This window comes from Heteronotia binoei, chromosome 5 (assembly GCF_032191835.1).
Source record: "Heteronotia binoei isolate CCM8104 ecotype False Entrance Well chromosome 5, APGP_CSIRO_Hbin_v1, whole genome shotgun sequence".
NCBI classification, from domain to species: domain Eukaryota; kingdom Metazoa; phylum Chordata; class Lepidosauria; order Squamata; family Gekkonidae; genus Heteronotia; species Heteronotia binoei.
In genome coordinates this window covers 19724995-19737090 of record NC_083227.1, presented here as the reverse complement: position 1 = coordinate 19737090, position 12096 = coordinate 19724995, and the positions used below count along the sequence as shown (strand labels likewise).

At 49.0% G+C, this 12096-nt stretch overlaps 1 protein-coding gene across 1 annotated transcript; it reads right to left on the bottom strand.

Annotated features, from left to right (window-relative positions):
* Positions 1-3892: 3892 nt before the first annotated feature.
* Positions 3893-7950, bottom strand: LOC132571807 (E3 ubiquitin-protein ligase TRIM7-like). The gene is made up of 4 exons (XM_060238601.1): positions 7694-7950; positions 6552-6670; positions 5502-5534; positions 3893-4951 (listed from the first exon to the last, which is right to left on the bottom strand). The coding sequence occupies exons 1-4, from the start codon at positions 7948-7950 to the stop codon at positions 4428-4430; spliced, it is 933 nt and encodes a 310-aa protein (XP_060094584.1). The 3' UTR covers positions 3893-4427.
* Between the last annotated feature and the right edge of the window lie 4146 nt (positions 7951-12096).

Sequence of the window (12096 nt, the reverse complement as noted above, 5' to 3'; positions counted from 1 at the left end):
GAAGGGGCGTTTCCCTTCATGCAAATAAACTCTCTACCGGCGCCCAATCAGCGGGCCCGAGCAGAAAACAGCTACCTGGAGAAGCGGCCTGCTAAAGCAAGGGGAGGGTGGAGTCAGAGCTTCAGGTGGAATCGCCTCTGTTGCGCTCCTTGGGCAGGTGTTTGCAGGGGGATCTTTCCCGTTGCCCTCCAGGGCCTGGCCCGTGGGGGTGCCCCTGGCTGGGTCTAAGGAGAGACTTCCCCGTGAGAAGGTCAGAAGTTTCCTGGAAGGGTCCCCCCAAACTTACATCCATCTGCCCCTTTGATAAATGAAAGCCAGTTTCTCATCTTCCCCCACCCCTCTTACTTCCGGGGAAGGGAGTGGCAGAAATGCTCCAGTTTCCCGCAGGAAGCTGAGAGTCAAAACACGAAGTTCCAGTCGTTTGGATGCGAGTGTCTCTCTCTGCTTGCCCCTTTCCCACACTGCAATGCATGCGGGTTGTTCCCTGCAAGCTCAGATCTGGAGGCAGAGTCCGGAGCCACAGGAGGGCAGAAATTACTGCACTGAAGGGAGTCACATTTCCAAAAACTCCCCCCCTCCCCCAATAAAGAAAAGTCCAGGCAGACAGAAAAACAACAAATCAGAGGAAGGGGCGAGGATATAGCCTCTCTCCCTGGAGGGCTAGTTTTCTATTGGCAATGGAGCATGTTGGTGAGGCCCATTCTTCTCATTGCCGTGGTGCTTGCACAGGGGACCACCTCTACCTAGATCAGAGCCAGGCCAAGTAGGTACCACCCATATTGATTTTGGCAGTGGGTGAATGAGATGACCCGAACCTACCTGGGGTTTGCTCTCCTGCGTTTGTTACCTGTCAGTAAGTCCCAGTTTCTTCCTTCTGGAAGGGAAGAGCTTTTCCTGGACAATCTGCAGGTCAGGCTGATAAGTATCTCAGTACCTGCCTGTAGATTTCAGTGCTTTCCTGTTTCAGCCTTTCTTTCTTATCTTACTGCCGTCCCACCAATCACTCTTAGCCAAGAACTTTGGTCTCAACAAAAAGAACATTTTTTTCTGAGAAAGCCATTGGTATGGTTTACATGCAATCTGTTATTAATCTTTATGACTTCTACAGATGTATCGATTGCAGTAGTATGGTTTCATTGCTATGGCTTTAGAACACAAAAATAATTATTCCAGTAGCAGTTCAAAGGCTGTTAGTTGTTCTGAAAAACGCAAACCCTGTCTAGACTAGTTGTGGAATATCACCAGAGCAGAAGAGCCTGCTGTTTGAGAACCAGGGCTGGAGATACAAGGCCCTGCACTCATAAAAAGAACCCCCTGGGAGGAGTCTAGAGTGGACCATCTCTTGATCTGCTAACTTTGGATTGTTTCTTAACACAAGGGTCCAGGAAGACTAGGCCCTGGTCCAGCTTTTGAGGTGCCTAGCAGCAATTTTAAAAACTGTTGAGATGCCATCATAATGACCTACTGTGGCAATGACTAGTCTAACACCCTAACTTCCTTAGATCTGTTGTGAGGTGAAGACAGGAAAATAACAGAAGCCACTTTGAGTGCACTTCTGAGGTAAAGGCAGCAGAGACAAGGAGAACAGAGCGTAGCCTCTCTTTTACAGAATAAAGAAAGGGGATGAGTTCAGAACTTCCCTGAACTGTCACAGTCCGTGTGGTGTTGTGATTGCAGCATCTGTCTGGGATTTATGAGATCTAGGTTTGTATCCTCAATCTGCCACAGAAGCTTGGAGGCGGACTGAGGGCCAGTCACGCACTCTCAGCCAGATCTAATTCCCAGGATTGTTACTGTGAGGATAAAATGCAAGACAGGAGAACGATGGGAGCTACTAGTGATCTACACTTGGAGAAAGGCAAGGTAAAATAGCAAACCAGTCTATTATGAACCAAACTGAATACTGCACCGAAGGAATAATTTCCAAGAAATCACTATTCTGTTTTCAATTAAAGAGACAGTATATTTTACACATGCTCCTGTAAGAATGGGAAAGACTTTTGTTACAAATCTGACTACGTTGGTTACAGTTCACAAAAAGGGGTCATGATTCTCTCTTTGGCTACATCAGATATTGCTGTAACTCTTTTGACGGAAGGCAGAACTGCTCCTTCAGTATTCAAAATACCATCAAATACTGGGAGCACAGCAAGTGAGAGGCAGGAGAGTGGGACAGACCCCCGGAATCACTAACGAAAGTGATGGGCGTCTTGCCTGCATCTCCAGCTCCTTCTCTCCCTTCTACAACGGTTGGGGAAAAGGAGGCACCCTGGATTTCCCCACCCCCCTTCTTCTTGCAGAACCGGGACAGCGTATCTAATTTTGAACAGTGCATATTGAAAAACCCAGAAAACAGGGCCAGGTATACATGGGAGACATTTTTCTACAAACCCATGGCAACACTTCTCCCAAGGTTTGCTAAAAATATCCCAAAAAGTTTTTTAAAAAATAAAAAATTTAATAGGTGGAGAAACTTCTACCCTGTCATGAACATAAGAGAAGCCATGTTGGATCAGGCCAAGGGCCCATCCAGCCCAACAGTGGCCAAAAAAACCAGGTGCCATCAGGAGGTCCATCAGTGGGGCCAGGACTACTAGAAGCCCTCCCACTGTGCTCCCCAGAGCACCAAGAATACAGAGAATCACTGCCCCTGACAGAGTTCCATAAATACCCTGTGGCTAATAGCCACTGATGGACCTCTGCTCCATGTTTATCCTATCCCCTCCATGGGATTCCAACTGCCAGTCTGGAGGTGGGAGGAGCAGCTGCCCCAAGAGCTAGGTGTGTGAGGAAGGAGGAAAAACAAAGCCGACCAATATCACTCACACCCATCCCACCCCCATGGGAGCCTGGCTGGATGGGCAAAAGTTGACTTGAAACTGCTATATCCCTGGCACTGTGGGAAGGCAGGGAGAAGGCCAAGTGGGGAGCTGTTGCTGCCCACATGCCATTGCCCAGTAAGGCGACAGATAGAAGCAGCAGCAGGTGGGAGGGATTAGGGGGCCCACCATATCCCCATTACTACTGTGTGATTCAGGCAGGAGGAGATGTGGGTGCATGAGGCTGACCGGGTGCCTGATCAGTGGCCAACATGGAAGGAATGGGACTCCTGCCTGTGTCTGAAGAGTCCCCTCTTTGTTACCACCACGTTTTTCTGAATTCTAGATTGCACACTAGTGGGATTGTAAACACTTGTGTTGCAGTGCACAGTTTGGTGGACTTGAATGGGCAAGGCCTGGGTTCAAATTTCTGCTCAGCTGTGAATCTCATTTGCTCTTGGCCTAACTTCCCTCACAGAGCCATTTGAGGATAAAACGTGACCACCCAGTGCCTTAGAAACACAATTGAAAGGATCCAGGTGGGCAGCCGTGTTGGTCTGAAGTTGTAGAACAAAGTAGGAGTCCAGTAGCACCTTTAAGACCAACAAAGTTTTATTCAGAATGGAAGCTTTCGTATGCATGCACACTTCTTCAGACAATGGAATGGGGTACAGTGAGCAGAGCTACTTATAGCTGGTGGGCAGTGCTACCAACTTTGCATTCTGAACCACTGCCTATCAGCAGCTCTGCTCGCTGCCCCCCATTCCATTGTCTGATGAAGTCTGCATGCATACGAAAGCTTCCATTCTGAATAAAAGATGCTACTGGACTCCTGCTTTGTTCTACAAGTTAAAGGAGATGGCTGCGTGGATGAAAAGGGCTTATAATGGCTTCAGGAGAAAAAAAAACAATGCAAGCATAACGCAGCAGAATCCTGGCTATGAAAATCCCCTTTCTGGTTTTCCTTCCATCTGGAGGGGAGGGGGGCTTCTAGTCAATAAATTAGGGGACTCCAGTCTGGCAGTTATGACATTCCCCTCCCTGCCCCTCCCCCAAAAGTCAAGTCAGCCCAGTTTTCAAGGTAACATAACTTTATCATAAGCATAACACAATCATTTGTTTAACTGAAAGCCAAGTGCTATGAAGATATCAACTCTGATAGGAGCAGGATCTCCAGTGTCCCTCACAGTGGGTTCAGTGAACACAAGAAATCCCAGCAGATGGTGCCCAGTAAACCAAAGTAAACTAGAAGTCCAGAAAACGGATTTAATCTTGCACGGCCTTCTCTTCTTCTGTGGACCCTGCAGTTGTTCTTCTCATGCTTGAGCGGAAAGGAGGCTGCAGGAGACCCAGGGGGAGGGTCCATTCAGAGCTCTCCTTTGGAATAAGCTGCTATTCTTTGTAATGCGAAATGCGTTAATTCTTGTTTTGAGAAATAAGCTACAAAGAAAAAAGGGAATGTTGGGAAATGGAAGGAAAGATGTCTCCATTTCACTCAAGTCCGTTTGGGTGCCTGGGAGCCTGGAGAGGCCTTTATAGGACTAAAAAAAGTGGGGGGAGGCTCTTGAGAATATTTTCTTCTTTATGGTCCTGGTTGAAGAAAAGGTCTTAGGAAGAGATTTTGAGGTGGCCTTTTCCACGCACCCAAAATAAGGGCAGGAGGGTCTCTCCATGGAAGGAGGCTCCAGAGAACTCGTAGAGAAGGGCTGCTCGGTCAGCATCAAAAAAGGACACTCGACCCCCAGTATAGTTCAGGCACACTCGGATCCTCTTGAGCTCCCCAGTCACAGTCAACAGTCTGTAACAGCCATGGCCTGTTACAGAAACCTTGTAGCTGCCCCCCCACTTCCCTGCTTTCCAGATCCCTTCGTCAGGATTCAAGATGAAGGTTCCCTTCCTCCTGACAGATTTTCTGGCCACACCCACAGCCCATGCTTCCTCACTTCTCACAAGGACTTCCCAGAAATGGCAGCCTCCTGTGAATCCCTCACGGCCCAGCACAATATACTCCCCGTCAAATCTCTCAGGATTGTGGGGCAGAGCCTGAGTTTTTAATCCTGCTTGCACACTTTTCTGATCCTCAGACAGGATGAGTCGTGGATGGGCCGTGTCTGGATCCAGAGTCACATTTGCTGTTGAGGGAAAATGAGGACAGAAGAATGGCATCAGCTGAGGGATTCCACCCTCTGACTTGTTCTGTTTCCTTCTCTTGCCACTCATGGCCTTCTCCCACCTTCGCCACACTCTCCCTTGGTGAAAAGGCTCTCCTGCCTCCTCCTGCCCTTTTAAAAGGCAGAGCTGTTTTCCTGTGGGCTTCCTGTGTGATCTACCCTGAGCTGGAAAAATGGATGGCTCAACAGCCACCTTTGGTGGAAGAACACCAAGACTTTCCTTATAAACCTCAGCCAAGCTCTTGCACAGAAACTGTTCTCCCATGATTTCAATGTGGCAGCAGGTAGGTGAAAAGAGCCAGTTCATCCCCTCAGAGTTCATCTTTTATTTCACCCTTACTGACATCCTCAGAACACAAAGGAACTGGCTGTGGCAGGGAAAGTAGGATTTTGAGGAACGAAACAATAGTGTTTAGTAATGTTATCTCTGAGAACACCAAGTAGAACACAAATTGTAAGGTGAAGCTTTTTAGTTTAGAAATAATTGATTAGTGTATGAAGAAAAATGTACCTTTCTGCAGGTGAAGTCCAAAACCCAGAGTGTCTGAGGAAGCAAAGGGACAGAAACTGAACAACAGAAAGAATTGCTTATCACAAATCTTGGGATAAAATTATCAGTTAATAACTGTCTTTTTTCTCTTGGGAAGGGTAGGTGGCATGGTATAGCCTCAATTCGTCAGATCGCAGAAGCTAAGCTGGGCTTGTACTTGAATAGAAGACCGAAGAAGACTCTGCAGAGGGGGGAAAACAGCAGTCTCTATTCTCACTTGCCTTGAATACCTCTTAATGGGGCCACCATAAGTCATTTGTGACTTCATGGTACATATCTTAGAAGCTACTCTGGGGCAGAGAATTGTGTACAACTATGCAGATTCATTTTCACAAGTCAATTTGAGTTACCTGAGAGTCACTTCAGAGGAATTATGGTAAGGACTGCAGAACAAGAGTCCAATCCAGCTAAATTTAGAACGATTCGAAACAGAGGTTCCACAGTGCCATCCTGAGCAAAGTTACACCCTTCTGAACTCACTGATTTCAATGGGCTCAGAAGGGTGTAACTAAGACAGCACTGTGATCCCCTTGAGACCATTCTGTGGGCTCAACAAGACATATTCAAGCAAACATACATAACCAAAGGGATCAGTTTTGATCAGTCCAATTAGGCCACAGACGCTTTACAAAGATGTGACCCTAAAAAGTATCAGGTGGACATCTTCATTAAATGAACAATGCCCTTAAGGGCAGTTTCCTCCCCCTCCCATTCATTTTAGGGGCCCCTTCTACCATCTATCTACCTTGAAGTTTGCCAGTGCATGGTCACACAAACGCCTACAGATCAGCAATATAGAACCAATTTTGAGAAATCCATATAATGCAATTGTGAGCTAAAGCAGCAGAATTCTGACCAGAAAAATTTACATGGTGAATTAAAATAGCCTTCTGATACATACATTCCCCATGTTCCTGGGTTTGTTAATCATATAAGCAGCCTGGAGCAGACTAAAACACATCTGGCCCACTCTAATGTCCTGTCCGAATTCCTGCAGTGATTCTTCTTTACCTTTAAATTGCTTCTTGATGCCCTCCAAAAGGGTATTTAAACTTGAGAAGTCCCAGATGTGCCACTTCAGTACAAGAGGTAAAGCCGCTGGATTCTCAAATGACTCCCATATTTCATACCTGGAGAAAATCTTGTTATGGTGCTGTTCATACAATTCAGAACCCACACACACACATACCCCCTTCCCCCTGGATCAAAGAAGCAGAGGAAGGAACTGACAGTCTAGAGCAGGGGTCCTCAAACTGCGGCCCGCTGAGGACGTTTATGCGGCCCACCGGGTTATGGCAAAATCAGACCGGAAGTGACGTTCGACCTAAACTCGTGTTAGCAACGCACACTTCCGGCACTGGGCTGAGGCGGCAGAGACTGAGGTGATACTGAGGTGAGGTGAGTTCCCAGGCCGGGGTGTGTGGTGTGGGGAAGGGAGAGAGATGCAGAAGACGGAGAACTGACGGCTCGCGGCCTTGTACAGTAACGGCAGTCCGGCCCTCCAACAGTCTGAGGGACAGTGAACTGGCCTCCTATTTAAAAAGTTTGAGGACCCCTGGTCTAGAGAGACCAGCTGATGCTGAAAGAACATAAAGATGGGGTGGGCCTCTTTGGAGATGAATGTTCACCACATTGTAGTTCCTGCTTTCTTAAGAACTGGATCTGGGTTCCTCACAGCCAGACTGCATCTGCAGGGAATGGCTACCAAAAAATAAAACTGAGCCCTCAGATTGCTTTCCACTCACACTAGCTGGTTTTGTGCACGAAAATAGTACTGTATTTGCCAATTTCTGCTGCTCCTTGTGGAGTAATTTGCTGGGACTGTGGGCACACATGTGAAGGACCAAAATTACATTAAGACCTGAGAATCTCCTGTCTGCAGACTGGCAGCCCCTCCCTGCGAGTGTAGTCGCTACAATAAGTTAGCCTCATAGCAGAATGGCAAACAAAGAACAATACACTTGTGCATTCTTTCAAGTCTCTGGAAGTTGCTTCTCAGGGGAAAGGGGCGTAAGAAATTAACAAGTCATTAGGCAGGTGCTTACAAATAACAAACCACAATTAATGGGGCGTGGTTATTAGATCAGGGGCTGGACCACTGACCACGCAGAGGGAGGCTTCCTCCTCCTCCTCGCGGACTCCCCCCTTCGCACCGGCCTCTTGCAGAGCGACTCTCTCGGCTATTTCCACCATGTTGGCCAGCTGCTGGTTCGGCCTGAGGCTGCTGGGCTGAGCTTTTCCTCTGCACTGGGGACAGGAAGGCTCGGCGGCCCCCGCCTCCCTCCAGCTGCGGGTCAGGCAGGCTCGGCAGAAGTTGTGGCCGCACTCGGTGACGGTCCCTGAAGAAGTCCAGGCAGATGGAGCAAGAGGCTTCCTCGCAGAGCTCCTTCAGGGTACCTTCAGCCGCCATAGCAGCCGCCTCCGCCAAGCGAGGAGAGAGACGAAGAGAGCTACTTTCGCTTTCCCTTCCTGGAAATCAACCCCCTGCCGGCGCCCAATCAGCGGCCGAAGACGAACCGGCGCCAAGAAAGAGAGTGGCGGGAAGACAGCCCTTGGCAGGGAATTCGATCCTGATGGGGAGCAAAGTCTGAGTTCAGCGCAGGCTTCATTTGGGGCAGGAGCTCACAGGAGCCCCGCTCCGGAACCTCTGAACTATATCCTGCTTTCTTTCTTAACCCCACCCCCCAAAAAACACCTTGCTTCTGGGCTCCATTGCTCAACCCCCCTGTGAGAATTTTGCTGAACTCTAAGCTTTGACAAACTTTCCACACACACAAATAAGGGGGAAATAATCCAAACATATGAAGCAGAGAGGTAGAAATCTTCATCATGCCACTGTGACCACGTAGGAGAAAGTACTTTTAAAAGTATGATGGGAGTAAGGTTTTATTAGGACAGTTATCATTCAAGATGCAGTTTAAGGTAGATGCTGAGCTGCTATAATTTAGGACACCTTCGGGTAATGTCAGGGGTGTGTGGCATATGCAAATGAGTTGTGCTAATGAGCCCTGGCATCTCTTTTTCTATGAAATGACCCCTGGTTCAGCGGCACCTTTAAGACCAAAATGTTATATTCCGAGTATATGGAGAGAGGTTCCCTTTACCCTCCTTCGGCTGCTATTTGGAGCGCCCGGAAGGGGAGAGGCTTCCCTTTGGCCTCTAGGGCCTGGCCCATGCAGTGTCCCAGGGGCTGAGTGGTTTCCCTGCAGGGCTTGATGGGGGGGCGGGTGGGTTTCCAGCAGCTCCCCCCACCCCACCCCCCAAAAAAGACATCCTGGAAAGGTTCCCCCCAAAGATGAAATTAAGTCTGTGGCAGAAAACCAAGAGTGCCTTGACCTGGATAACCCAGGCAAACCCGATCTTCTCAGATCTCAGAAACTAAGCAGGGTCGACCTGGTAAGTGTTTGGATGGGAGACCTCTTTGGAATACCAAGTGAGGAAGACAAGGGCAGGCTTTATTCAGCCACCTCTCTGAATATCCTCCTGGCCCCCAGTAGGGGTCAGTCACCAGAGGACACCATGACTTCCAGGTGTGTGCACACACACACACACACACACAGAAAATAACAAAAATACCAGAGAGAGAGAACCTAGCAGTAAACTTCCTGAGTCTTTTCATTTCCCCGCTAAAACACCATCTGTATGCTGACTCCTGTTGCAAAGCAACAATGAAAAGATACAGTGTTTGAGCAGAAATGCCACTGGGGACAAAAGAGCCCAGAAGCCCCTTCCCCTTGCTTGATTTCCCTATTTAAGCAGCAGCTTCCCTAGCTACACTTTGGGCAAGGAAATAAACCTCCAGGGGGGGGGGGGGGGGAGAGAAATCTACATGCGGCCAGGGCTTTTTTTGTAGCAGGAACTCCTTTGCATATTCGGCCACACACCCCTGATGTAGCCCATCCTCCTGGAGCTTACAGTAGGCCCTGTAAGAAAACCCCTGTAAGCTCTTGGAGGATGGGCTACATCAGGGGTGTGTGGCCTAATATGCAAAGGAGTTCCTGCTACAAAAAAAAGCCTTGCAAGCATCCCAAGTATCCCCCCCCCCCTTAGAATCAGCACCGTCTGAATCCCAGAAGGCTAAATTCAGTCTCAGTAGGGTAGCTATCAGTGCTTCTAGCAAGTTTTGGGGGAGGAGTGTTCAGGGAATGAGCTGTCTCTGAGTAAAATCCCAGCTGCAAGATCTCCCCCACCCCTGCCCTTCTCAGCTCAGTACATACCAGGTGTTAGCTACTGGGGAGAGCAGCCCGCCTCAGCACTGACCACACAAGGCCCCTGTGCAGGCATCCAACAGCCCTGCCAATTCATTTTGCTGGTTTCAGCTGGAACAGTTGGAAGGGGGGGGGTAGATCCCGGTGGGCACCTGTTTTGGTCTGAAGCAGCAGCACAAAGTCCGACTCCAGGGGAGCCTTTGAGACCAACACAGTTTTATTCAAGGGATCAGCTTTTGTGTGCAAGCACACTTCCTCCAATACACTGAAATGGAAGGTGACAGTTCATGGATATGCAGACAGTGGAAATTAGCATACAGTGTAATGACAATGTTTTAATAGATGCAAAAACTAAAGAGGAATAAGATGTTAAGTTTCTATAGTCACTATTTGTTTGAATTTAATTACTGGAAAAACACTGATGCTGCTTTCAGGAAGAAAAGAGATCCATTTTTCACAGGTCCTTCTGTTGGAAATTGTTATGTGATCCTGGCTACACAAAAAAAGGACAGCAGCTTTTTCTGTTGCTACATAAGATATTCATGCAGGTTTTTTGGACAGTTGCAGAACCGCTCGTTCCATATTCCAATTGGCCATTGAAGAAGATGATGACATTGCATCTATATGCCACCCTCCACTCAGAGCAGCTCACAATCTCCTTTAACTTCCTCCCCCACAACAGACACCCTGTGAGGTGGGTGGGGCTGAGAGGGCTCTCTCAGAAGCTGCTCTTTCAAGGACAACTCCTGAGATAGCTATGGCTGATCGAAGGCCATTCCAGTAGCTGCAAGTGGAGGAGTGGGAAATTAAATGTGCCTAGGATCTATGAGACCAAGGTTCAAATCCTTGATCTGCCACGTGGTGTAGTGGTTGTGCATGGACTCTTATCTGGGAGAACCAGGTTTGATTCCCCACTCCTCCACTTGCAGCTGCTGGAATGGCCTTGGGTTAGCCATAGTTCTCGCAAGAGTTGTCCTTGAAAGGGCAGCTGTTATGAGAGTCCTCTCAGCCCCACCCACCTCACAGGGTGTCTGTTGTGGGGGGAGAAGATATAGGAGATTGTAAGCCGCTCTGAGTCTATGATTCAGAGAGAAGGGCGGGGTTTAAATCTGTAGTCTTCTTCTTTTCCCAGATGAGAGTCCGCGCACTTAACCACTACACCAGACAGGCTCTCACACCAAACTGGCTCTAAACATTGTGAATGCAGCAATCTATGGGGTGGGTGAGTGGGACAGACCTCTGGACAATAAAAGGGATGGGCATCTTTGGGTGTCTCTCCAGCTTCTTCTCTTCCTTCCAGCTGTTGGGAAAAGGAGGGGCCCTGCATTTCCCTTTCCCTCTCTTCTTGTGGAGGGGGGACATTAGCATCTAATTTTGAACCTGGCAGCCCTGCATATCAGAAAATCCAAGGAATGAAGCCAGATACATGCAGGAGATATTTTTTCCAGGCCAAGGACACACTGCCCCCCCACCCCCCCACCCCTTTGCAGAAAAATCCAAGCAGCAAAATTGCCCTTGTAGACTTTTCAGAAAAGACTGAGGTCTTGCAAACGTAGGGTTTGTAGAATCTTTCGGGCTCATGTGCCGTGTTCTACTGGAGAAAGTTTTCCTTCCAGACGTTTCGTTCTCAGCTGCGGAGAACATCCTCAGTGGTGTTGCAGCCGGAGCAGGCGCTCTGACCTTCTTGGCTGCTGTGCATTGATGCACACAGCCAAGAAGCACTGCATTGATGCACAGCAGCCAAGAAGGTCAGAGCGCCTGCTCCGGCAGTGGCAACCGGCTAAGTGCATCTGCGTGGCCCATAGCCTTGCCGGCTCGGTGGACTAGTGTGTACATGTAAGAGTTGAGGAATTGATTCCACCTCAACACGCGCTGTGAAAGTATTTGGGGGGGTTGGCGGTCTGGGGCCAGCAGACCTAAGAGCGGCTTGTGGTCAGTGGCTATTGTGAACCTTCGCCCATACAGATAGTCATGAAACTTGTGGACCCCCGCCACGATGGCCAAAGCCTCCTTATCTATTTGCGCGTAATTGCGCTCGGCCTGTGTGAGTGTACGCTGGCGGCGGTCGTGGCCTGTGGGTCGCCCTGTCTCCGCTGTAGCCGACGTGGTTAGGATCCCATCCTCGTCGCCACTATAAGGTACCAGAATTGGAGACATAGGTCGGGCAACATACTTTATTGCAGGTTCATTACACACACGAGAGAGAGAACACGCGGGCCGGGTCCCGCTTATATACATCGCCCGGAACATCCCCCCAGACTGGCCAGTCCAATCCTGGCCAGTCCACTTCCCGCCACTGATGGTGATTGGCGGGTGCTCAGCGCGCTCCGCGGAGTCGTCTGGGTGTC

Excerpts from the sequence above, each read along its gene's own strand:
- LOC132571807 (XM_060238601.1), bottom strand. The coding sequence starts at position 7,950 with ATGGCGGCTGAAGGTACCCTGAAGGAGCTCTGCGAGGAAGCCTCTTGC. Across the intron at positions 6,671-7,693 it reads AGTCGCTCTGCAAGAGGCCG|GTATGAAATATGGGAGTCAT; the intron begins GTGCGAAGGGGG and ends GATTTTCTCCAG. Across the intron at positions 5,535-6,551 it reads CATCAAGAAGCAATTTAAAG|ACACTCTGGGTTTTGGACTT; the intron begins GTAAAGAAGAAT and ends TTGCTTCCTCAG.